Below are 27,430 nucleotides of genomic sequence, written 5' to 3'. Positions count from 1 at the left end.
ATTTTGGACCGAGCTCCTTCTTTGAGGGGAAATGATCGGATTCATATTCAGAGTAAAGGAAGAGGGAAGCAGAAAGAGAGAGAACAGACCAGAGAAGACAGAAAGAGTGAGAGGGGACAATGAGTAGGAAGAGATGGGGTATAGAGAGAGGGACAGAGAGAGAGACGGAGAGAGAGACAGACAGACAGACAGACAGACAGAGAGAGAGAGAGAGAGGGAGAGGCGAGAGAGAGAACAACAACCACCGATGTAATTTTCAGAGTGGAACAGATATTCAGCAGCGACATCTTTAGCGGTGAGAAGTGGACACGACCAGGATAAACATTAGGGAGGGTTGGTGAACTGACGGAAGGAGTAGTCCAGGGGAGGGAATGGTTACGGAAGGAGTTGGGGAGGGGAGGGGTGTGTGTGACTGTAGATGGAGAAGGGTCAGGGTGGGATCTCAACACTCCGGCTCCGCACCAGAAGATCCCGAGACCCAGCGGACGCGGGCTCAATTGTCCCGGACACAGACCCGCCGCCTAGAAACCCGAGCCTCCCCAACGGGCCCCGCCCCATCTGACCCCGTCCTCATCGGCCCCGCCCCCAATCGCCCCCCCATCTGACCGCGCCTCTTCCCCTCCCTCCCCTCCCCAGGTACCCGGATGACTGTGAGAGGCACGCGACCCGCGCGCCTGGCGCGAAATGGCTCGGTGAGAACAGACCTTCAAACTCGGCCAAGCCTCTGATTCTCCCCTCAACCCTGGTCCCGTCTCCGTTTGATCTCCCCCTCCTTCCTTCAGCCGGCCCTCACCTACCAACAACAGGAATTCTGCAGGTGCTGGAAATTCAAGCAACACACATCAAAGTTGCTGGTGAATGCAGCAGGCCAGGCCTCACCTACCTACCAGCAGTCTCTCAATCATCCATCTCCCTTTATGTTTATCATCCTCCACCTGAATTCCTTCTTCCTTATTCCTCCTGTGTTCACCACGCCTTCCTACACGTCGCTTGCTCCCTTCCTCCAACACTCCTACCCTCCTGTTTCTCCAGCTCGTTTTCACCATTTATGTCATAACAGAGGAAGCTCTGTTTATTGTTTCAATCTTTGCTCTCCCTCCATCAACAAACTTGGGCCATTGTCTCACCAACTACTCACTCCCCATCCAGGGTCACACCAATTGCTCATTCTCTGTCCATTATCCCACTGACTGCTCATTCCCTGTCCAGCGTCTCACAGACTGCTCACTGCCGGGCACAAAATACTCTGCAGATGCTGGGTTCAAAGCAACACTCACAACAGGCTGGAGGAACTCAGCAGGTTGGGCAGCATCCGTGGAAACGATCAGTCGACGTTTCGGGCCGGAACATTGACTGATCATTTCCACGGATGCTGCCCGACCTGCTGAGTTCCTCCAGCATGTTGTGAGTGTTGCTCACTCCCCGTCCATGGTCTCTCCGACTGTTCATTCCCTGTCCAGAGTCTCACCGATTTGCTCATTCCCATCCATGGTCTCACAGTGCATATATGAATTGATTTTATTGCTTACATCCATATATATATGTGGAGTGAAAATCTTTATGTTATGTCTCCATCTAAATGTGCAATGTGCAGTCACAGTAATTTATAATAAATAGAACAGTTAATGTAGAATAGAGTACACTCAAATCAGTGTGAGTTAATCAGTTTGATGGCCTGGAAGAAGCTGTTCCAGAGCTTGTGGGTTCTGTCTTTTATGCTGCGGTACTGTTTCCCGGATGGCAGCCATTAGAATAGATTGTGGTTGGGGTGACTAGGGTCCCTAATGATCCTACGGGCCCTTTTTACTCATCTGTCCTTGTAAATGTCCTGAATCATGGGAAATTCACAACTACAGCTATCCTGGGCTTGCCGTCAGTCATCGACTGCTCACTCCCTGTCCGTGGTCTCATCGACTGCTCATTCCCATCCATGGTACCACCAACTGCTCACTCCCCGTCCATGGCCTCACCATTGTTACAAGGTGGGGTTGGGGAGCAGATCCAAATGCAGGACACAGACACTGAAATAGTATAAACAGGACTATGTTTATTAAGAATTACCGTGGGGCCAAGGTGGAGGACAAAATGGCATCATGGACATAAACATAGAATAACAAACCAGAAAACCAGGAATAGAACTCGGGACTTGGACTTCACTGGGCCCTCGGGTCATGACTCGGAACACAGGTCTTGGCAGGGACTCGGTACCTGGGTCTTGACTTGGCTCTTGACGTAGAACTCGGACTGGGCGTGACCTGGAACTCGTACTTGGCTAGAACTGGGACCCGGACTTGTCTTGACCTAGGACTCTTAACTTTGCTTGGCTTGGAACTCGGACTTGGCTTGACTTGGACTCTTCTTGGACACAGGGCCGGGATCCTTCTTGGACACGGGACACAGGGCCGAGACCCTTTTTGGACACGGGACACAGGGCCGAGACCCTTTTTGGACACGGGACACAGGGCCGAGACCCTTTTTGGACACGGGACACAGAACTGGGACCCTTCTTCGACACAGGGCACAGAGACAGGACTCTCCTTGGACACGGGACACAGAGACAGGACTCTTCTTGGACACAGGACACAGAGGCAATCTAGAGTCCACGATATTCAGTAGCTCCAATAATGGTTCAGACTTACCACATTGGTTGAGGTCACGTGTTTAGCGGCCAGAGCGTGAGTGGGCCAGTGAAGGAGTGGAGCTTTGAGGCTTTGACTCGAGAGATTCTGGTAGTTTTGGAGGTTGGTCTGTGCAATCAAGGCAATCAAGATTTGAATAGATCAGCAGAAAGCTGTTAATTAGACAATCAAGATTTGAATAAGCTCAGACTCAGCAGAAAGCAGCTGATTGGGCAGTTGAGGTCAGGTGACCAAACATTTTGAAAAGCTCAAACAGATAAATAGAGGGATAGCGCAAGCGAAGCGGGCAGTGAAGAAGTGGAGCTTTGACTTGAGAGGCTTCAACGAGAAGAGGCAGAGGACAAGCTAACTCGCAGTTAGTTTTTACAATGTCCCCTGAGACAGTGATGTGCCTTTCATGTGAGACGTGGCAGTCTTGGGGGAACTCCCCTCTCCCACAGAGTCACATCTGCCAGAAGTGCATACGGCTGGGCGATCTAGAAGACTGTGTAAGGAATCTGGAGCAGCAGCTAGATGACCTTCGACTCATAAAGGAGAATGAGGCAGTCATAGATGAGAGCTACAGGGAGGTAGTCACACCTAGGCTGTGGGAAGCAGGTCGTTGGGTGACAGTCAGAGGGGGGGAAAGCAAAGGTGAGCAGACAGGTAGTGCAGAGCACCCCTGTAGCCATTCCCCTGAATAATAAGTTTACCGTCCTGGATACTGTTGGCGGGGACGACCGACCAGGTGTGAGCCACGGTGGCAGGGCCTCCGGCACTGAGTCTGACCCTGTGGTGCAGAAGGGTGGGATGGAGAAGAGGAGAGCTGTCGTCATTGGAGACTCTATAGTCAGGGGAGCAGACAGGAGATTTTGTGGACGTGAGAAGGACACCCGCATGGTTTGTTGCCTCCCGGGTGCCAGGGTCCGGGATGTCTCTGACCGGGCACATGACATCCTGGTACGAGAGGGAAAGCAACCAGAAGTCATGATACATATTGGGACCAACGACATAGGCAGGAAGAGGGATGAAGTCCTGAAGTGTGAGTTTCGGGAGTTAGGCAGAAGGCTGAAGAACAGAACCTCAAGGGTGACGTTCTCAGGATTGCTGCCAGTGCTACGTGACAGAGATGGTAAGAATTGGAGGAGATGGCAGTTGAATGCGTGGCTGAGGAGTTGGTGCAGGGAGCAGGGTTTTAGATTTTTGGATCATTGGGATCTCTTCTGGGGAAGGTGGGACCTGTACAGATTGGATGGGTTGCACCTGAACTCGAGGGGGAGCAATATCCTTGTAGGTAGGTTTGCTAGCATGGTTCAGGAGGGTTTAAACTAATTGCGAGGGGGATGGGACCCAGAGCGATAGAGCAGTGGAAGAAGTGCATGGAGTAAAGCCAGATCTAACATACAGAGAGGCTTTGAGGAAAGAGAAGCAGAATAAACGGTGTAAAGACAGTAAGGTAGAAGGGCTGACATGTGTGCACCTCAGTGCAAGAAGCATCAGGAACAAAGGTGATGAACTGAGAGCTTGGATACATACATGGAATTATGATGTAGTGGCCATTACAGAGACTTTGTTGGCACCAGGGCAGGAATGGATTCTCAATATTCCTGGATTTCAGTGCTTTAAGAGGGATAGAGAGGGGGGGAAAAGGGGAGGAGGGGTGGCATTACTGGTCAGGGATACTATTACAGCTACAGAAAGGGTGGGTAATGTAGCAGGATCCTCTTTTGAGTCAATATGGGTAGAAGTTAGGAACAGGAAGGGAACAGTTACTCTACTGGGGTATTCTATAGGCCCCCTGGTAGCAGCAGAGATACAGAGGAGCAGATTGGGAGGCAGAGTTTGGAAAGGTGCAAAAATAACAGGGTTGTTATCATGAGTGACTTTAACTTCCCTAATATTGATTGGCACCTGATTAGTTCCAAGGGTTTAGATGGGACAGAATTTGTTAAGTGTGTCCAGGATGGCTTCCTGTCACAGTATGTGGACAGGCCGACCAGGGGGAATGCCATACTAGATCTAGTACTAGGTAATGAACCGGGTCAGGTCACAGATCTCTCAGTGGGTGAGCATCTTGGGGACAGTGACCACCGCTCCCTGGCCTTTATAATTATCATGGAAAAGGATAGAATCAAAGAGGACAGGAAAATTTTTAATTGGGGAAAGGCAAATTCTGAGGCTATAAGGCTAGAACTTGCGGGTGTGAATTGGGATGATATTTTTGCAGGGAAATATACTATGGACATGTGGTCGATGTTTAGAGATCTCTTGCAGGATGTAAGGGATAAATTTGTCCCGGTGAGGAAGATAAAGAATGGTAGGGTGAAGGAACCATGGGTGACAAGTGAGGTGGAAAATCTAGTCAGGAGGAAGAAGGCAGCATACATGAGGTTTAGGAAGCAAGGATCAGATGGGTCTATTGAGGAATATAGGGAAGCAAGAAAGGAGCTTAAGAAGGAGCTGAGGAGAGCAAGAAGGGGGCGTGAGAAGGACTTGGCGAGTAGGGTAAAGGAAAACCCCAAGGCATTCTTCAATTATGTGAAGAAAAAACAGATGACAGGAGTGAAGGTAGGACCGATTAGAGATAAAGGTGGGAAGATGTGCCTGGAGGCTGTGGAAGTGAGCGAGGTCCTCAATGAATACTTCTCATCGGTATTCACCAATGGAGGGAACTTGATGATGGTGAGGACAATATGAGTGAGGTTGATGTTCTGGAGCATGCTGATATTAAGGGAGAGGAGGTGTTGGAGTTGTTAAAATACATTAGGACAGATAAGTCCCCGGGGCCTGACGGAATATTCCCCAGGCTGCTCCACGAGGCGAGAGAAGAGATTGCTGAGCCTCTAGCTGGGATCTTTATGTCCTCGTTGTCCACGGGAATGGTACCGGAGGATTGGAGGGAGGCGAATGTTGTTCCCTTATTCAAAAAAGGTAGTAGGGATAGTCCGGGTAATTATAGACCAGTGAGCCTTACGTCTGTGGTGGGAAAGCTGTTGGAAAAGATTCTTAGAGATAGGATCTCTGGGCATTTAGAGAATCATGGTCTGTTCAGGGACAGTCAGCATGGCTTTGTGACGGGCAGATCGTGTCTAACAAGCCTGATAGAGTTCTTTGAGGAGGTGACCAGGCATATAGATGAGGGTAGTGCAGTGGATGTGATCTATATGGATTTTAGTAAGGCATTTGACAAGGTTCCACACGGTAGGCTTATTCAGAAAGTTAGAAGGCATGGGATCCAGGGAAGTTTGGCCAGGTGGATTCAGAATTGGCTTGCCTGCAGAAGGCAGAGGGTGGTGGTGGAGGGAGTACATTCAGATTGGAGGATTGTGACTAATGGTGTCCCACAAGGATCTGTTCTGGGACCTCTACTTTTCGTGATTTTTATTAACGACCTGGATGTGGGGGTAGAAGGGTGAGTTGGCAAGTTTGCAGATGACACAAAGGTTGGTGGTGTTGTAGATAGTGTAGAGGATTGTCAAAGATTGCAGAGAGACATTGATAGGATGCAGAAGTGGGCTGAGAAGTGGCAGTTGGAGTTCAACCCGGAGAAGTGTGAGGTGGTACACTTTGGAAGGACAAACTCCAAGGCAGAGTACAAAGTAAATGGCAGGATACTTGGTAGTGTGGAGGAGCAGAGGGATCTCGGGGTACATGTCCACAGATCCCTGAAAGTTGCCTCACAGGTGGATAGGGTAGTTAAGAAAGCTTATGGGGTGTTAGCTTTCATGAGTCGAGGGATAGAGTTTAAGAGTCGCAATGTAATGATGCAGCTCTATAAAACTCTGGTTAGGCCACACTTAGAGTATTGTGTCCCGTTCTGGTCACCTCACTATTGGAAGGATGTGGAAGCATTGGAAAGGGTACAGAGGAGATTTACCAGGATGCTGCCTGGTTTAGAAAGTATGGATTATGATCAGAGATTAAGGGAGCTAGGGCTTTACTCTTTGGACAGAAGGAGGATGAGAGGAGAGATGATAGAGGTGTACAAGATATTAAGAGGAATAAATAGAGTGGACAGCCAGCACCTCTTCCCCAGGGCACCACTGCTCAATACAAGAGGACATGGCTTTAAGGTAAGGGGTGGGAAGTTCAAGGGGGATATTAGAGGAAGGTTTTTTACTCAGAGAGTGGTTGGTGCGTGGAATGCACTGCCTGAGTCAGTGGTGGAGGCAGATACACTTGTGAAGTTTAAGAGACTACTAGACAGGTATATGGAGGAATCTAAACTGGGGGCTTATATGGGAGGCAGGGTTTGAGGGTCAGCGCAACATTGTGGGCCGAAGGGCCTGTACTGTGCTGTACTATTCTATGTTCTATATGTTTATGGTAACGAGCTTCTTGGTGTGGGTTTCTGATGTCGAGCTTCCTGGAATGAGTGTCTGATGCCGAGCTTCTTAGTGTGGGTTTCTGACGGGGATTCCAACGGGAACGGTCCAGCAAAGGAATAGCTGGACCCCTGAGCTATTTATGTTGCAAGCCCAAAATAAGGATCAGCTGCCTCAATTAAGGCACCCAACAGAAATAAGGGAAAACAGAAACAACCAGAATACGGAATCCACAGACTGGACCGTGAACAGGAATGCAGAGTCTACAGATCGGACCGTGACACTCATTCCCTGTCCATACTCTCAGCGACTGCTCATTCCCCGTCCACGGTCTCAGCGACTGCTCATCCCCGTCCACGGTCTCAGCGACTGCTCATCCCCGTCCACGGTCTCAGCGACTGCTCACTCCCATCCACGGTCTCACCGACTGTTCACTCCCTGTCCATGGTCTCACCGACTGCTCATTTCCTGTCTGTGGTCCCACCACAGCTCCTCTACCAATCTACAACCCAAAACAATGCCTTCACCTTCCTCCACCTCTGTCTACAGTCCTACCAATTCCCTCCGCCTCTGTCCATGATCCTCCAACTACCTCTGCCTCTGCCCATAATCCTGTATCACCTCTGCCTCAGTGCAAGGTCCTTCTATCCATTGATGGACTCGTTAGTTTCTCCTGTTACTTCAGTCCCTCGTTTGTCAATAGTGCCTTGTCTCTTTACAGTGCCTCCACCTGTGCCCATCTGTTGATCTGTCAATGCGCCTCCTACGTTTTCCCACCTTCTGGAGTCGAACGTGTAACATTCTCCAAGGCCTTAACGTGCTGGATACAAAAAGGATGTTTCCTCTTGTAGGAAAACCCAGGAGTAAAGAAAGAGTTGATGTTTCAGGAAAAAACCTGTCATCTCTTTATTTCTCCTCCGATGATGCTGCCTGACCTGCAGAGTTCCTCCAGCATTTTGTGTGTGTTACTCTAGAATTCCAGCATCTACAGAATCTTTTGTGTTAGTTATAAAGTTATAGGATTATACAGTGTGGAAATAGACCTTCTCCCATTTTGTCCATGCTGACTCCCGTTTGTCTAGTCCCATTTACGTGCATTTAGCCCATTTTGCTCAAAACCTGTCCTCTCCATGCAGCTGTCCAAATAGTGTTTAAATGTTGTAATTGTATCCATCTCTTACATTTCTTCTGGTAGCTCAATCTATGTAGCCACCACTCTCTGTTGCCTCTAAGTTTCCCTTAAAATCTTTCCCCTCACTTTAAACCTATATTTTCTAGTTTTAGACTCCCCTGTATTGCGGAAAAGATTGTGTCCTTTCACCTTATCTATGCCCCTCATGACTACAAAATTTTATAAGGTCACCCCTTAGTCTCCAACGCACAGTGAAAAATGTCTCAACCTATGTATGTCTCACATAATTTTATATGCGGTACCTCCACTTACCCTCTTATCCTCTAGGAAAAAGTTGAAGCCTATCCACTTTCCTCTCATAGGTCAAGAAGTGCAATCTTAGTAACATCTGAGAAATCTAATCTCCCTTTCCAGTTCCTTCCTCCATCCTTGTCCAATATCCCTCTATCTATCTGCAAGGCTACATTTTATGTAAGAATTCACATGTTTGAGACTGAAATATCTCTCGTTTCTCTCAGAAACCTGAGTCAAAAGTTACACGTAACAGAATCTTTGACTTCTTTTCAGGCAAAGGTAGATATGGCCCTGATAAGCGAGGAGGTATAGAGTTACCAATGATAGATTGGAATGAAGAGTTAGGGTTACTGTCAGGATAGCGGTGTCCTCACTGAATGGTGAAGCAGGCTTGAGAGCAGCATAGCCCACTCCAGGTCAGAGTTGACAGAACCTCCATCAACATTTAAGAGGTTTGGTCCATAAGATATGGGAGCAGAAATAGGCCATTTTGGCTCATCGAGTCTGCTTCACCATTTCATCATGGATGATCCAATTTTCCTCTCAGTACCAATCTCCTGCCTTTTCCTGGATCCCTTCATGTCCTGACTAATCAAGAATCTATCAGACTCTGCCTTAAATATACATAACAACTTGGTATTCACAGCTGGCTGTGGCAAAGAATTCCACAGATTCACCACTCTCTAGCTAAGGAAATTCATCCTTATCTCCATTCTAAATGGATGGCCTCTTTTCTGAAGCTGTGTCCTCTACTGTTTGATGACTCCCATCATAGGAAACATCCTCTCCACATCCACTCGATCAAAGCCTTTCACCCATTCAATAGGTTTCAATGAGATCACCCCTCATTCTTCTGAATTCCAGTGAATACAGGCTCAGAGCCATCAAATGCTCTTAATATGACAAGCCATTTAATTCTAGAATCATTTTCGCGAACTTCCTTTGAACTGTCTCCAGTTTCTAAGATAAGGGGCCCAAAACTGCTCACAATACTCCAAGTGAGGCCTCACCAGTGCTTTATAAAGTCTCAACAGTACATCTTTGCTTTATGTTCTAGTCCTCTTGAAATGAATGCTAACATCGCGTTTACCTTCCTCACTACACACTCAACCTGCAAATTAACCTTTAGGGAATCCTGCACATGGACTCCCAAGTCCCTTTGCACCTCTGTTTTTTTGTACTTAATTAATTTTTTTATTTCTTCTACCAAAGTGCATTCACTTCCCGATACTGTATTTAGAATATAGAACATAGAATAGTAAAGCACTGTACAGGCCCTTCGGCCCACAATGTTGTGCCGACCCTTAAACCCAACCTCCCATATAAAACCCCGCCTTAAATTCCTCCATATGCCTGTCTAGTAGTCACTTTAATTTCACTAGTGTATCTGCCTCCACCACTGACTCAGGCAGTGCATTCCACACACCAACCACTCTGGGTAAAGAACCTTCCTCTAATATCCCCCTTGAACTTCCCACCCCTTACCTTAAAGCCATGTCCTCTTGTATTGAGCAGTGGTGCCCTGGGGAGGAGGCGGTGGCTGTCCACTCTATCTATTCCTCTTAATATCTTGTATACAAAATTATATACAATTGTATGAAATATCTTGTATTTCATCTGACATTTCTTTGACCATTCTCCTAATCTGTCTAAGTCCTTCTGTAGTCTCTCTACATCCTCAAAACTACCTGCCCCTCCACCTATCTTCATATCGTCTGCTGACTTTGCAACAAAGCCAGAAGCGGTCTCAACACAGACCCCTGTGGAACACCACTAGTCATCGGTAGCCAACCAGCAAATGCCCCCTTTATTCCCATGCTTTGCCTCCTGCCAATCAGTCATTGCTATATCCATGCTAGATTTTTTCCTGTAATACCATGAGCTCATAGCTTGTTAAGCAGCCTCATGTGTGGTACCTTGTCAAAGGCCTTCTGAAAATTCAAGTACATAAAATCAACTGATTCTTGTTTGTCTATCCTGCTTGTTATTTCTTCAAAGAATTCCAACAGGTTTGTCAGGCAAGATTTTCCCCTGAGGTAACCGTGTAGACTATGGCTGATTTTATCATGTGCCTCCAAGTACCCTGAAACCTAATCCTTAATAATCGACTCCAACGTAGTCGATGGGACTAGGCAGATTAATGGTTTGGCACAGACTAGGTGGGCCTGTTTCTGTTCTGAATCGGTCTATGACTCTGCTTTCAGTTCTGTTGTCACACCCCCTCCCACCCAAGAAAAATATCAACTCTGCATATAACCATTCAATAAGACTAACTGCCGCACTTCACATCTGAAGTGTTACAGGCCAAGTATGCTTAAATCTCTCCTCGTATAACAAACCCACCCTCCTGGCAATGCTGGAGACAGTTGGGGTAGATACAGGAAGAAACTTTACCCAGAAGGTAAGGAATCTCTGGAATTTCCTACCAAGAGGACTCTCAATGTTCAACTGCTGAATATACTTGAGACAGTCTGGGAGATCTCCAGATAGAAGAGGAATTGAAGATTAGCCATGATGTACAGTCAGTGCAAGGGGCTGAATAGCCTCAGGCTTCTACTTCTTCTGTCTACGCCCCCATTTCATCCTCAACCCCTGCTCTCTGGCCTGTCCATTTTCTGTTGTGCAGACTGTGCCTGCCCCTGGCCTTGATGTTGTTTGATGTTTTGTGTTGCAGGTACCTGGTGAGCCGGCCTGAACTGCTCCAGTTCATTGAGTGCTGTATGAGTGCAGTTGGAGCGCGAAGCAGCCATGGATCAGCAATGGCCGATGTACTGGTGGAAGGAGATTATCGAGGACATTATAGCCACGGACTGAACAGACTTGGTGTGTGCACATAATATTTCTGTTTGCCCTCTGGTACTGAGGACAACTCTTCACTCACCATGAGGAACATACATGCCGTTTACTATATAGACACACACACATTTGCACCACTATCTGACAGAAGTTTCTGCACACCTCGCTTCTCAATGACCATCCCCTATTCTTAAATCTATTCCCTTGTTAATAACTCATGTTTGAAAACATTTCTCAAATACTTAATTTAACTTCAAAATCTGCATGCTATAATTTCATTCTGCCTTATTATGTGCAGTTTACTGTCAGAGACTAGTTTGGGTTGAAAATGTGTAGTTTAACTTCAAAATCTGCATGCTATAATTTCATTGTGCCTTACTATGTGCAGTTTACTGTCAGAGACTAGTTTGGGAAAAGGGTATAGTTGTTGTTTCGAGCTGAAACCCTTCGGCAGGACTTTTCTCCATAGATGCTGCCGGGCTTGCTGAGTTCCTCCAGAGTTTTGTGTGTGTTAGATTAGATTATGAGGACACTCAGTCCTCGTTTATTGTCATTTAGAAATGCATGCATTAAGAAATGATACAATGTTCCTCCAGAGTGATATCACAAAAAAAGGACAAACCAAAGACTAACAGTGACAAAACCACATAATTATAACATATAGTTACAACAGTGCAAAGCAATACCATAATTTGATAAAGAGCAGACCATGGGCACGGTAAAAAAAAGTCTCAAAGTTCCGATCAACTCCCGACAGTCCTGAAAGCAGGCGGCAAAAGGGAGAAACTCTCCCTGCCATAAACCTTCAGGCACCGACAACTGCCGAATCATTGGAAGCACCCGACCACAGCCAACTCTGAGTCCGTCCGAAAACTTCGAGCCTCTGACCAGCCCCTCCGCTACGGCCTCCCGAGCACCATCCTCTGCCGAGCACTTCGACCTCGCCCCGGCCACCGAGCAACAAGCAAAGCTGAGGACTCGGGGCCTTCTCCGGAGATTTCGGACCACACAGTAGCAGCGGCAGCGAAGCAGGCGTTTCAGAGGTTTCTCCAGATGTTCCTCCGTGCTCTCACGTCTGTCTCTATCAAATCAGGATTATGCACAGCACCCTACTTGACAGATAACATATCATTTCACCGGAGTGGCCACTATGCGCTGCATCGTGCTGCCATCTTCTCCTCCTCCTTGCTAGGGTTAATTCAAGATTGTTTAATGTTATTTCCAGTATACTAGTGTAAAGGAGAACAACATAATTGTTACACCGGATCCGATGCAGCTCAAAAAAAACACAATAAGATAAAGAACACAACAATAAAAAAATCAGTAATAGAACAAATTATTGTCCTTGAAGATTAGGAAATTGAGAAACTTACTGATTTAATCAATGACATTTATGAGACCGGAATAATACCAGAAGGGATGAAAAAATCAGTATTTATCACTCTTCCTAAGAAAGCTGGAGCAGTAGAATGTGAATTACATGGGACCATAAGTTTAATGAGTCATATCACCAAGATACGTCTAAGAATTTTGATGCCGAGCTAAAAGTAAGATACAAGCTGAAATTGGCAAAGAACAATGTGGTTTTGTGAAAGACAAAGGTATAAGAAACGCAATATTGATGTTAAGGTGTCATGAGGCGGTGGCTGGGAACGTACCCAAGTGCAAGACACAGACACTGAAGTCTTTTTTCTTGGGGATGCGTTCAGGCTTTTTCTTTCTTTCGCCGGATTTTCTTCCTTGGGGTTGGTGGGATGTTTGGGGGTATTTTTGTATTTTGGGGTTTATTGTGGGATGTCTTTTCACACACACTTTTTGTATTTTTTTCATTATGGAGTTCCGGAGCATGCGCGTTTTCTATTTGGTTATATTCATCACCGCCATCTTTGATTAGCCCGCGATGGTATGCATGTATTGTCGTATTTAGAATAATACTTAATGGTACTTAAACAGATAAGCGTTATTAGTTGGAATGTACGTGGCTGGAATCACCCTATTAAGCGAAGGAAGACATTTAAAGTTATTAATCGATTCCAGCCCGATATAATTTTTGCTCAAGAAACGCCTATCAGAACGGGCAATCAAAATAGATTTTTTAAAACATGGAAGGGCCTTCAATACGATGCTACTTGTCAAAATAAAACAAAGGGAGTATCAATTTTTATTAAATCTAATATTTTATTTATTCAAGAAGACATTGTCTCAGATAATAATGGTAGATTTTTAATTATTAAAGGAACAATTTGTAATAGAAAAATTGTCTTGGTTAATCTATACGGACCTAATGTAGATGATCCTTTTTTTAAAAATGTATTTGGTTTATTACCAGACTTAAGTGAATAAATGCTGCTGATGGGAGGTGACTTCAACTGTTGCTTAAACCCTTTGATTGACAAAAGTTCAACCAATCAGCAGCTTCCGAGTCGTTCGGAAATGTGAATATGATGCTATTGCAGTCTCGGATCATGCGCCTTTAAGTTTAACTTTTGAGTTAAATGATGTTAGTAATGTAAACTTGCCTTGACGCTTTCCAGTAAATTTATTACAAAGTTCGGACTTTGTTACATTTTTAGAGATTCAGATAAAAGATTTCTTTCTTTTTAATAATAGGGGAGATGTTTCGAAATTGATTATATGGGATACACTCAAAGCATATTTGCGAGGTCAGGTAATATCTTATTTGGCTAAACTCAAGAAACAGACAAAAATAGAATTAAACGCAAACAACAGGAATTCTGCAGATGCTGGAAATTCAAGCAACACACATCGAAGTTGCTGGTGAACGCAGCAGGCCAGGCAGCATCTCTAGGAAGAGGTACAGTCGAATTAGGTAGAATTTCCAAACTAATTAAAGATCTAGATAATACTTACGCAGTTTCTCCTAATGTTGATTTATTTAAACAAAGGGTTGAACTTCAATCACAATATAATTTACTATTAACTTATCCTATTGAAAGAAATTTGCTTAAATTAAAAAGTCAATTTTATATGTGGAGATAAAAGTAACAAGCTATTAGCATCAACTTAAAGCAGTTAGAGCTAAAAGACAAATTTTAAAAATTCGTAAGAGAGATGGTAGTTTAGCTTGTAATTATGAAGATATTAATAAATTTTTTCAAGACTATTACAGTGAACTCTATAAATCTCAGTTTCCAACTGACCCTTCTAATATGTATGCCTTTTTACAAAAAATTGACTTTCCTAGATTATCTGTTGAAGATCAGCAAATTCTTGATGCTCCTCTTACCGAAAGAGAAATTCAGAAAGCTATTCTCTCAATGTAATCTGTTAAAGCTCCTGGATTGGATGGTTTTACTGTAGGATTTTATAAAAAATTTGAACATTTGTTTACTCCTTATATGTTGGAAATGCTTAAAGATTCTTCTCTGTTAGGAGAGTTACCTTCCACATTTTATGAAGCTTCTATTTCTTTAATCCTTAAGAAAGATAAAGATCCTACTGATTGTGCTTCATATAGACCTATATCATTATTAAATGTGGATGCGAAAATTCTTTCAAAAATAATGGCTAATCGGATGGAGAATATACTAGCTAAAATTATTTCTCAGGATCAAACGGGTTTTATAAAAGGCCGTTATTCTTTTTCTAATACTCGGAGATTGTTAAATATTATATACTCATCCCTTTCTAAGACTCCCCAATGTGTTGTTTCTCTAGATGCTGAAAAGGCATTTGATAGAGTTGAATGGAAATATCTATTTAAGGTTTTAGAGAAATTTGGCTTTGGTACTAATTCTAATAAATGGATCAGATTGATATAGAAAAGCCCTATTGCCACTGTTATCACTAATAATTGTAGATCTCCCTTTTTCCAACTTTCTCAGGGTACGAGACAAGGATGTCCGTTAAGTCCTCTGTTACTTAACTTGATGTTGGAACCCTTGGCTATTGCACTTCGTGAAGCTAAAAATATTCAAGGAATTTCTATAAATGGGACTATTCATAAGATCTCCTTTATGTGGATGATCTTTTGGTTTATATTTTGAATCCCGAAGAATCTATTCCTAGCTTATTGAAATTATTAAATGAATTTGGATTGTTTTCAGGATATAAATTAAACCTGCATAAAAGTGAATTATTTCCTTTAAATGATTCTGCTTCTATATATGATAACATTCCTCTAAAAGTTACGGATTCTTTTAAATATTTAGGTATTACCATTACTAAAAATTATGGAGACCTTTATAGAACTAATTTAGTTCCCTTAGTGGATTTTATGAAGCAATTTTTTTCTAGATGGAATCCACTTACACTTTCATTAGTAGGTCGAATTCATGCAGTTAAAATGATGATTTTACCAAAATTTTTATATGTATTTCAAAACATTCCTATTTTTCTAACTAAGAAGTTTTTTGATCAAGTTGACTCTATTATTTCATCTTTTGTTTGGAATAATAAAAGACCAAGAATTGGTAAATGTCATTTACAAAAATTAAGAAAGGATGGGAGTCTTACTTTGCCTAATTTAAGAATGTATTATTGGGCGGTTAATGTACGTTATGCGTGTTCTTGGTTATATTGGACCGTTAAAAAGGAACGACCATCTTGGGTTGATTTGGAATTGTAAACTGTGAAACAATTTCATTTAACTTCGTTATTAGGATCTCCTTTACCTGTACAATTAGCCAAAATTTCTATTCTAAATATAAATCCTATGATTAATCAATTATTATGAATTTGGTATCAGTTTTGTAAGTTTTTTAATCTTAAAAAATTTAACCTTTTTAGTTTAATTTATCGAAACTATTTATTTAAACCTTCACTTAATGATCCTACCTTTTCTCTTTGGAGGAATAAAGGAATTTTTTCCTTTATGGACTTGTTTCAAGAAGATGGATTGATGTTCTTTGAGAAATTAGTAACTAAATACTCTCTCTCATATTCACATTTTTGCAATATCTTCAGGTCAAACATTTTTTACAAGAATATTTAAGTAATTTTCCACATACGTATACAAGATTCTGACCTGTTAGATATTATTTTAAAAATGAACCCTTTAGTGAAAGATTTTATTGGAAAAATTTATAATTTACTATTACAACAGGACAATTATCCTTTACTTAAAATTAAGCAAGATTGGGAAAGAGAGCTTAATATGACCTTGATAACAGAGGATTGGTTGCGAATTTTGAAGCTGGTTAACTCTTCTTCGATTTGTGCCAGTCATTCTCTAATTCATTTTAAAATTGTACATCGTTATTATTTGACGAAGGAGAGATTGTCTAAAATATTTCCTAATGTAAATAGTTAGTGTGATAGATGCAAAACTGAGATAGCTACATTGACACATGTTTTGGTCATGTTCTGTATTGAAACAATTTTGGAAATCTATTTTTTCTACAATCTCTTAAAAGCTTTAAGAATCAATTTACAGCCTAATAAATTGACAGTTTTGTTTGGTATAATTCCTCAACATATTCACAGTATTTCTATATCTGACCAATATGTAATTGCATTTGTCACATTATTGGCTAGAAGGGCTATTTTATTAAAATGGTAAGATGTCTCTGCTCCCACTTTGATACAATGGTTCTCTCAGGTGATGTTATGTCTTAGTTTGAAAAAAATTGGAAGTCGAACTTTTGATCCTAAATTTGACTTCAAGAAAATGTGGGGTTCATTTGCTCATTATTATCACTTGACTTGAGTTAATTAAGATGGTCCTTTTCTGATGCTTGGGTATATGGATTGATTGGCAGTTTGATGTCTTTTTTTTAATGGAAGCTTGTATGGCGCATAGCTCCAGGTTTGTGCTCCAAATGGGTTTTTTCCCCTTTTTTTTTTTAAGTTATCAGGGGTTTTCTCTGTTTTAGTTAGTAGGGGTTCTTTTTTTCTTTCTTTCCTTCTTTCCATAAAAAAAAGCTTTAATACTTTGTTTTTTGATTATTATTGGTATACTGTTCAGCCTGGTTGATAGTTTAACATTTACTCTACATATGGTTATGTTATCTTGATTATTTTGATGTATTTTTCTCTGCTGTTGATTTTCAATAATAATTAATAAAAAGATTTAAAAATGAAAATGAAGTACTAGGGACAGGACTAGGATACAGGCTGAGGGCAAGGACATGGACACAAAAACCAGGAACCCAGAACAGGACTGGACAAGAGAGCTAGGAGCCCGGGCTTGGACTCCGAGCCAGGACTGGATAAGGACCCAGTATCTGGGTCTTGCCTCTGGCTCGGACCCCAGAACTAGGCAAGAACGAGGCTTGGCAGGAGGCAGAAGGCTGGAGTCTTCAGGCTTGAGGCTAGAGGCGAGGCTTGGCAGGAGGCAGGAGGCTGGGGTCTTCGGGCTTGAGGCTGGGCAGGAGGCTGGAGTCTTCGGGCTTGAGGCTGGGCAGGCTCCTCCTGGGGCAGGGCGCGGTTCACCTGGGTAGGGCGCGGATCACCACCCGACGGAGGCATGGGACAGGAAGGGACAGAACCAACCGCAGGTAACGGCAAGATGGCCTGGCTTACCTGGGTGGAGGCAAGGGACAGGAAGGGAGCTAGGTACAAGGTGGCTCCTGGACAAGACTGCAGGCGAGACGAGGCGAGAGTTACCAGCAAGACAAGGCAAGGCTTTAGGCAAAGCAAGGTGAGACGAGAACTTCAGGCGAGGCGAGAGTTACCGGCAAGACAAGGCAGGCCTTCAGGTGAGGAAACAGAAGGCAGAGGAAGGGATACAAGGAGTAAGGACAAGAACAATCCAGCAGCCAGACCCTGGTCTCTGAAGGTATTTATGCAGCCAGCCCCAACGAGTATCAGCTGACTCAATTAGAGCTCAACAAGAACAGAAACAGGGTAGACAGGAAAACCTGGAGCAAGAGTTGATGGACTGGACCGTGAACCGGAATACGAATTCACGGACCGGATCATGACATAAGGATACTATCAGAACGAGCTATTCAAATGCAGAAAGATTTGTTTGTTTGTTGTATCGACTACACAAAAACATTTGATATTGTGCTTCACTTTAAGTTATTTGAAATATTACAGAAAACTCTAGATCTAGATTCGAAAGACCTCTGCCTAATCAGAAATCTGTACTAGGAACAAACTGCCGCTGTAAGAATAGATGGAGAAGTGAGTCAGTTTACGAAAATTAAGAGAAGCATTAGACAAGGGTGTGTTTTCTCCCCTGATTTTTTTAATGTGTACAGTGAAACAATATTACAAAAAAATAAGAGACATCTTGGGAACCAAAGTTGGCGATGAAAACATCAATAATTTCAGATATGCAGATGACACTGTGTTAATTGCAAGTACGGAGGAAGAACTACAAAACTTAATTGATATAATTGTTGAAGAAAGTGCAAAAATGGGTCTGTCTATCAACTGCAAAAAGAGAATGTATGGTGATATCCAAAAAGGAGAATCCTATCTGCAGGCTGAGAATAAATGGGGAAGACATAAAACAAGTAAAGAACTTTTGCTGCTTAGGAAGCTGGGTGACATCAGATGGCAGGTGTGACTTGGACATCAAAAGAAGAATAGGGATGGCAAAAGACACCTTTACGAGAATGAAGAGTATACTGACCAACACTAAACTAGGCATGACAACCCGCCTCAGAGTACTGAAATGTTGCGTTTATCCAGTTATGTTGTATGGCTCAGAATGTTGGACAATATCTAGTAACATGAGGAAATGAATTGTAGCAGCAGAGATGTGGTTTTTGAGAAGGATGCAAAGAATATCATGGACGAAACGAATCTCTAACGAAGATGTCATGAACAGAGCAAACACAAAAAGAGAAATAATGTATGAGATCATGAAAAGGCAACGTAACTTCATTGGACATGTGGTTAGGAAAGAGGAGTTAGAATGCACAGTAATTATGGGAAAGATTGAAGGGAAGAAAGCAAGAGGAAGACAAAGACAAATGATGATGGAGACAGCAGCCAGGGAACTGGAAATGAATACCAGTGAATTGATCCACTTGACCCGAAACAAGAGTGTGTGGGCCATGGCAGTCAAAGCTCAAACTGGGCATGGAACCTGATGATGATGATAGCTTACATTTATAGATTTATTGTATATCCAAAATGTAACACTAAGCACAGGAGTGTCTCTACATAAGGTGACTAACAGGAAATGATAACATAATAGTGATTGGGGATGTGGTGGGGTGGTTTAGTGGGTGGAGGTGTTGATCAGCCTTACTGCTTGAGAAAAGTAACTTATGAGTCTGGTGGTTCTGGCATGGATGCTGTATAGCCTCCTCCCTGATGGGAGTGAGACAAACAATCCAGGAGTAGGGTGATGTTCCTGGCACTTTTCCAGTACTTTTCTATATATATGTCCTTAATGTCAGGTAGACTAGTACCAGCAATGTGTTGGGCAGTTTTGACTACCCGTTGTAGAGCCTTCCTGTCCGCCACAGTGATGCAGCATGTTAGGATACTCTCCTGTGCATCTGGAGGAGGATATGAGTAAGGACATGCATAGTTGAGATCTCTTCAGCCTCCTCCAGAAAGTAGACGTGTTGATGGGCTTTCCTGACTGTGTAAAATGTATTCAAGGACAATGTGATCTTGTACGAGATAGGCATTCCTAGGAATTTGAAGCTACTCACAGTTTCCACCGCTGCCTTGATGTAAAAAGGGGTGTGAGTGATGCAAGTTCTCCTGAAGTCTTGTTGGCATTGAGGAATTTCAATAAATCTGGTAGGAGTTAAGTTTAAGCTCTGCTTCAAAGTTAGTGTCTTGTGTTAGGGTTATAGATTTGGGGTTGCAGGTAACAAAACAGATAGATATCCATGGTATTTGTTATTTGCACAAAAGCAAGTAAGAAAATTTGGGCAAAGAAATGGCAGATGGAGTTTAATCTAGCCAAGTCTGAGGCAATGCACTTAGGAAGGTCAAATGCAAAAGAAAGGTATGCAGTATATAGCAGGACCCATAATGTACAGGGTGGTAGTTGGGTAAAATACCTTAGTTCCCTGAAAGTCCAACACAAGGGTGGTACAGAAGGCACATTGCATGCTTGCGTTCATTAGTCAGGGTATTGAGTATAAGGGTTGGGAAGTCGTATTGCAGCTGTGCCACTACTGGAGTACTGTGTATAGTTCTGGTCACAGAATGGATGTGGAAGTTTTGGAGAGAGTGCAGAAGAGGTTCACTGGGATGCTACTACATTGGGGAATATGGCCTATAAGGAGAGGTTGGGCAAACTTGGCTTGTTTTCTCTGGAGTGATGGGGGCTGAGGTGAGATGTGGTAGAAGTTTATAAAATGATAAGAGACAGAGGTGGGATAGGCAGTCAGAGTCTTTTCCTTTGATGACATAAGTTTATAGTGAGAGGGGAAAAGTTTAAAGGAGTTTATGAGGCAAGTTTTGATTTCACTCAGAGTTCTGGGTGCCTGGAACTGGCTGCCAGGTACAGACACAATGGCAACATCTAAGAGGCAATTAGATAGGCAAGTGAAGAGGCAGGGACTGGGAGATATGAATCATGTGTAGGCAGATTGGATTACTTTAGATTTGCATTGTGACGGGCACACACATGTTTGTTGAAAGGCCTGTTCAGTGCTGTGTTGTTGTATGTATGTGATTGGAGTCAGGCAGTTTGGCCTAAGGGATAGGTTTAAGGTCAGAGCCAGCCATGTGCATCTCATTGTGACTCCTTCAATATCACAGATACGTACCTGAATGATCTGAAGACTGGGATCTGTGCAAAGGACGGGGAACCCACCGTTGAAAAGTTCACTGAAGCCACTGCATTGGTGAATGGCAATAACTTGCTTGGACCTGTTGTCGGCAACTTCTGCATCAATCTTGCTATCAAAAAGGCCAAAGAAGTGGGAATAGGCTGGGTGTGTGCTTATGGTGAGTAGCTGGACTATGTATATAAGAAAATAAGAGCGGTAGTCCCCCGAATATGCTCCACCAGTCCTTCCACATGGACTTTGTCCCATTCTCCGAGTTCTTCCATCTCCACAGTATGACAAGTACATGCAGAGAAAATTTACAAAGGATATTGCCAGGCTTAATTCCCTAGTACATGAAAAGGAGGGGAGATTCGATGGAGTTGCAATGGGTTCTGGTTAATTGGGCCATTGGTTAATTAGGACAGCTGTTTATTTCAGAATCAAAATCAGGTTTAATATCACTGGCATATGTCATGAAATTTGATAACTTTGGGGCAGCACTACAATGCAATACATGATAATACAAAAAAAATGTGAATTACTGTAAGTATATACATATATGTATGTATAGTTAAATTAATTAAGTAGTGCAAAAAAACAGAAATAAAGAAGTAGTGAGGTGGTGTTCATGGGTTCAATGTCCATTCAGAAATCGGATGGCAGAGGGGAAGAAGCTGTCCTGGAATCACTGAGTACGTGCCTTCAGGTTTCTGTACTTCCTTCCTGAAAGTAACAATGAGACGAGGTCAGGTCCTGGTTATGGGGGTCCTTAATGATGGATGCCGCCTTTTTGAGGCATTGCCCCTTGAAGATGTTTTGGATGCTACAAAGGCCAGTGCCCATGATGGAGCTGACTAATTTTAAACTCTCTGCACCTTACTTTGATCCTGTGCAGTAGCCCCCTCCGATACCAGATGGTGATGCAGCCAGTTAGAATGCTCTCCATGGTAGAAATTTGCGAGTGTTTTGGGTGATATAGCAAATCTCCTCTAAATCCTAATGAAATATAGCTGCTGTCTAGCCTTCTTGATAGTTGCATCATTTATGTTGGGACCAGGTTAGATACTCAGAGATATTAACACCCAGCAACGTGAAATTGCTCACTCTTTCCACTTCTGACCCCTCTATGAATACTGATGTGTGTTCCCTCACCTTACCCTTTCTGAGGTCCACAATCAGTTCTTTGGTCTTTGATTGTTGCTGCAACTCCACTCAACGAGCTCCTCTTCACCCTTTCGTCACCATTCTGCAAACAATGGTTGTATCATCAGCGAAGTTATAGGTGGTATTTGAGCTGTGCCTAGTCACACAGTCATGGGTATAGAGAGAGTAGAACAGTGGGCGAAGCACACATCCCAGAGGTGCGCCAGTATTGATTATCAGTGAGCTGGAGATGTTATTTCCAATTCAGAGTGTAGTCTTCCCATTTGGAAGTCGATGATCCATTTGCAGAGGGAGGTACAGAGGCCCAGGTTCTGTAGCTTTTTGATCAGGACTATAGGATTCATCAGGCTTGAGTTTCTGGGAAAAATGAAGGTGGTGTAGGATGGATGTATTCCAAAAACAAAGAAATACTCAAATGGTAAAATAGTACAACCGTGGCTGACAAGCAAAGTCAAAGCTAATGTAGAAGCAAAAGAGAGGACATACAAATAAAGCAACAATTAGCGGGAAGATAAAGGATTGGGAAGCCTTCAAAAGTCTACAGAAACAACTAAAGGTAGTATTAGAAGGGAATAGATGAAATATGAAAGCAAGGTAGCAAACAATATCAAGGTGGGTAGAAAAAGTTTTTTCAAGTATATAAAAAATAAAAGAGAGATGAAAGTGCATATAGGACTGCTGGAATATAAAGCTGGAGAAGTAATAATGGGGGACAGGGAGATGGCAGATAAACTAAATGAGTATTTTGCATCAGTGCTCACAGTGGAAGACACTAGCAGTGTGCCAGGTGTTGAAAGTAGTGAGGGAAGAGAAATGAGTGCAGCTACTATGACAAGGGAGAACATGCCAAAGAGCTGAAAGACCTAAAGGTACAAAAGTCACCCAGACCAGATGAACTGCACCCTAGAGCTCTGAAAGAGGTAGTGGTAGAGATTGTGGAGGCATTAGTGATGATCTTTCAAGAATCATTGGACTTTGGCATGTTTCTGGAGGACTGGAAAATTGCAAATGTCATTCCACTCTTTAGGAAAGGAGGGTGGCAGCAGAAAGGAATTTATAGACCTGTTAGCCTGACCTCAGTGATAGGAAGATGTTGGAGACAATTGTTAAGGATGAGGTTATGGATAGTCAAAGGCTTTTTCCCAGGGCTGAAATGGCTAACACGAGGGGGCATAATTTTGACGAGTTTAGAAATAGGTACCAAGGGGATGTCAGGGGTAAGTTTTTCACACAGAGAGAGGTGGGTGCACTGAATGCACTGCCGACAACAGTGCTGGAGGCAAATACAATAGGGTCTTTTAACAGACTCTTAGATAGATATATGGAGCTTAGAAATAGAGGGCTATGCAGTAAGGTAATTCCAAGCAGTTTCTACAGTAGGTTACATGGTCAGCACAACATTGTGGGCCGAAGAGCCTGTAATGTGCTATAGATTTGAATGTTCTATGTTCTTGGTGACACAGGACAAGACAGGACAAAGTCAGCATGGTTTCTTTAAGGGAAAATCATACTTGATAAACCTGTTGGAATTCTTTGAGGAGATTACAAGTAGGATAGATAAAGGGTATGCAGTGGATTTTGTGTATTTGGATTTTCAGAAGTCCTTTGACATGGTGCCACACATGAGGCTGCTTACCAAGTTAAGAGCCCATGGTATTGCAAGAAAGTTGCTAGCATGCTTAGAGCATTGGCTGATTTGTAAGAGGCAGCAAGTGGGAATGAAAGAATTCTTTTCTGTTTGGCTGCCAGTGACTAGTGGTGTTCTGTGTTGGGACGGCTTCTTTTTATGCTGTATGTCAATGATTTAGATGATGGAATAGATGGCTTTGTTGCCAAGTTTGCAGATGATACGAAAAATGATGGAGGGGCAGGTAGTGTTGAGAAAACTGGTAGGCAGCAAAAGAACTGAGACAGATTTGGAGGATGGACAAGAAATTGACAAATGAAATACAGTGTCAGAAAATGCATTATCATGCACTTTGGTGAAGAGATAACTGTGCAGACTATTTTCTAAACAGGGGAAAATCCAAAAATCTGAGATGCAAAGGGACTTGGGAGTCCCTGTGCAGAACAACCTAAAAGTTAACTTGCAGGTTGAGTCGGTGGTGAGGAAGCCAAATGCAATGTTGGCATTCATTTCAGGCGGTCCAAGCGGTCCAGAATACAAGAGCAGGGATGTGATACTGAGCCTTCAGAAGGCACTGGTGAGGCCTCACGTTGAGTGTTGTGAACAGTTGTGGGCTCCTTATCTAAGAAAGGGTGTGTTAGTATTGGAGAGGATTTAGAGGAGGTTCAGAAAGATGATTCCAGGAATGAAAGGGTTATCACGTAGAAACATAGAAAACCTACAGCACATTACAGGCCCGTCGGCCCACAAAGCTGTGCCAAATATGTCCTTACCTTAGAAATGATCTAGGGTTACACATAGCCCGCAATTTTTCAAAGCTCCATATACCTATCCAGGAGCCCCTTAAAAGATCCTATTGTATCCACCTCCACTACTGTCACTAGCAACCCATTCCACACACTCATCACTTTCTGCGTAAAAAAAAAAAAAAAAAAAAAAACTTCCTCCTGACATCTCCTCTGTACCTACTTCCAAGCACTTTAAAACTGTGCCCTCTTGTGCTAGCCATTTCAGCCCTGGGAAGGAGCCTCTGACTATCCACATGATCAATACCTCTTATCACCTTCTACACCTCTATCAGGTCACCTCTCATCCTCTGTCGCTCCAAGGAGAAAAGGCCGAGTTCACTCAACCTATTCTGATAAGGCATGCTCCCCAATCCAGGCAACATCTCCTCTGTGCTCTTTCTATGGTTTCCATATCCTTCCTGCAATGAGGCGACCAGAACAGAGCACAATACTCCAAGTGGGACTTGGATCTGACCAGGGTCCTATATAGATGCAACATTACCTCTCGGCTCTTAAACTCAATCCCACGAATGATGAAGGCCAATGCACTGTATGCCTTCCTAACCACAGAGTCAACCTGCACAGCAGCTTTGAGTGTCCTTTGACTCAGACCCCAAGATCCCTCTGATCCTCCACACTGCCAAGAGTCTTATCATTAATACAATATTGAAATACCAAAATGAACTACCTCACACTTATCTGGGTTGAACTCCATCTGCCACTTCTCAGGCCAATTTTGCATCCTATCAATGTCCCGCTGTAACCTCTGACAGCCCTCCACACTACCCACAACACCCCCAACCTTTGTGTCATCAGCAAATTTATAAACCCATCCCTCCACTTCCTCATCCAGGTCATTTATAAAAATCACTAAGAGTAGGGGTCCCAGAGCAGATCCCTGAGGCACTCCACTGGTCACCAACCTCCATGCAGAACATGACCACTCTTTGCCTTCTGTGGGCAAGCCAATTCTGGATCCAGAAAGCAATGTCCCCTTGGATCCCATGCCTCTTTACTTTCTCAATAAGCCTTGCGTGGGGTACCTTATCAAATACCTTGCTGAAATCCAGATACACTACATCTACTGCTCTATCTTCATCAGTGTGTTTAGTCACATCCTCAAAAAATTCAATCAGGCTCATAAGGCACGACCTGCCTCTCACAAAGCCATGCTGACTATTCCTAATCATACTATGCCTCTCCAAATATTCATAAGTCCTGCCTCTCAGGACCTTCTCCATCAACTTACCAACCACTGATGTAAGACTCACTCGTCTATAATTTCCTGGGCTATCTCTACTCCCTTTCTTCAATAAGCGAATAACATCCACAACCCTCCAATCCTCCGGAACCTCTCTCGTCCCCATTGATGATGCAAAGATCATTGCCAGAGGCTCGGCAATCTCCTCCCTCGCCTCCCACAGTAGCCAGGGGTACATCTCATCCGGTCCTGGTGACTTATCCAACTTGATGCTTTCCAAAAGCTCCAGCACATCCTCTTCCTTAATATCTACATGCTCAAGCTTTTCAGTCCATTGTATGTCATCCCTACAATCACCAAGATCCTTTTCCGTAGTGAATACTGAAGCAAAGTTTACACTGTCACACTTGATTGTTCCTATTCTCTCAAGCCTTGCCCTCTTGCTTTTCACAATCTTGTAGAATGCCTTGGTGTTTTCCTTAATCCTGTCTGCAAAGACCTTCTCGTGGCCTCTTCTGGCTCTCCTAATTTCTTTCTTAAGCTCCTTCCTGCTAGCCTTATAATCTTCTAGATCTCTATCGTTACGTAGTTTTTTGAACCTTTTGTAAGCTCTTCTTTTCTTCTTGACTAGATTTACAACAGCCTTAGTGCACCATGTCTCCTGTACCCTATCATCCTTTCCCTGTCTCATTGGAACGTACCTATGCAGAACCCCACGCAAATATCCCCTGAATATTTGCCACATTTCTTCCGTACATTTCTCTGAAAACGTCTGTTTCCAGTTTATGCTTCCAAGTTCCTGCCTGATAGCCTGATATTTCCCCTTACTCCAATTAAATGCTTTCCTAACTTGTCTGTTCCTATCCCTCTCCAAAGCTATGGTAAAGGAGATAGAATTGTGATTACTATCTCCAAAATGCTCTCCCACTGAGAGATCTGACACCTGCCCAGGTTCGTTTCCTAATACCAGATCAAGTACAGCCTCTCCTCTTGTAGGCTTATCGACATATTGTGTCAAGAAACCTTCCTGAACACACCTAACAATCTCCACCCCACCTAAACCCCTCGGTCTCGCGAGATGCCAATCGATATTTGGGAAATTAAAATCTCCCACCACAACAACGCTATTATTATTACACCTTTCCAGAATCTGTCTCCCTATCTGCTCCTCGATGTCCCTGTTACTATTGGGTGGTCTCTAAAAATCACCCAGTAGAGTTATTGACCCCTTCCTCTTCCTAACTTCCACCCACAGAGACTCTGTAGACAATCCTTTCATAACTTCCTCCATTTCTGCAGCTGTGACACTATCTCTGATCAACATTGCCACGCCCCACCTCTTTTGCCTCCCTCCCTGTCCTTTCTGAAACATCTAAAGTCTGGCATTTGAAATAACCATTCCTGCCCCTGAGCCATCCAAGTCTCTGTAATGGCCACTATATCATATCTCCAAGTGGTGATCCATGCTCTAAGCTCATCTGCTTTGTTCATAATACTCCTTGCATTAAAATGGGCACATCTCAAACTATCGGTCTGAGCACGGCCCTTCTCTATCACCTGCCTATCCTTCCTCTGGCACTGTCCCCAAGCTTTCTCTATTTGTCAGCTAACCACCTCTTCCTCCATCACTTCAGTTCGGTTCCCACTCCCCAGCAATCCCAGTTTAAACTCTCCCCAGTAGCCTTCGCAAACCTCCCCGCCAGGTCCCCTAGGGATTCAAGTGCAACCCATCCTTTTTGTACAGGTCACACCTGACCCAAAAGTAGTCCCAGTGATCCAGAAATCTGTATCCCTGCCCTCTGCTCCAATCCCTCAGCCACGCATTTATCCTC

The 27,430-nt window shown here is 43.4% G+C and overlaps 1 protein-coding gene across 1 annotated transcript in view; it reads left to right on the top strand.

Annotated features, from left to right (window-relative positions):
- Window positions 1-641: 641 nt before the first annotated feature.
- LOC140205584 (uncharacterized oxidoreductase YjmC-like) overlaps window positions 642-27,430 on the top strand; it is a 131,473-nt gene continuing 104,684 nt past the window's right edge. The window contains 3 exon segments of the mRNA XM_072273226.1: window positions 642-692; window positions 11,044-11,192; window positions 20,808-20,996. Of these exon segments, the coding sequence (XP_072129327.1) occupies window positions 685-692; window positions 11,044-11,192; window positions 20,808-20,996 (346 nt within the window). The 5' untranslated portion in view covers window positions 642-684.

Source organism: Mobula birostris, chromosome 11 (assembly GCF_030028105.1).
Source record: "Mobula birostris isolate sMobBir1 chromosome 11, sMobBir1.hap1, whole genome shotgun sequence".
Taxonomy (NCBI): domain Eukaryota; kingdom Metazoa; phylum Chordata; class Chondrichthyes; order Myliobatiformes; family Myliobatidae; genus Mobula; species Mobula birostris.
This window is presented reverse-complemented; position numbering and strand designations above follow the sequence as displayed.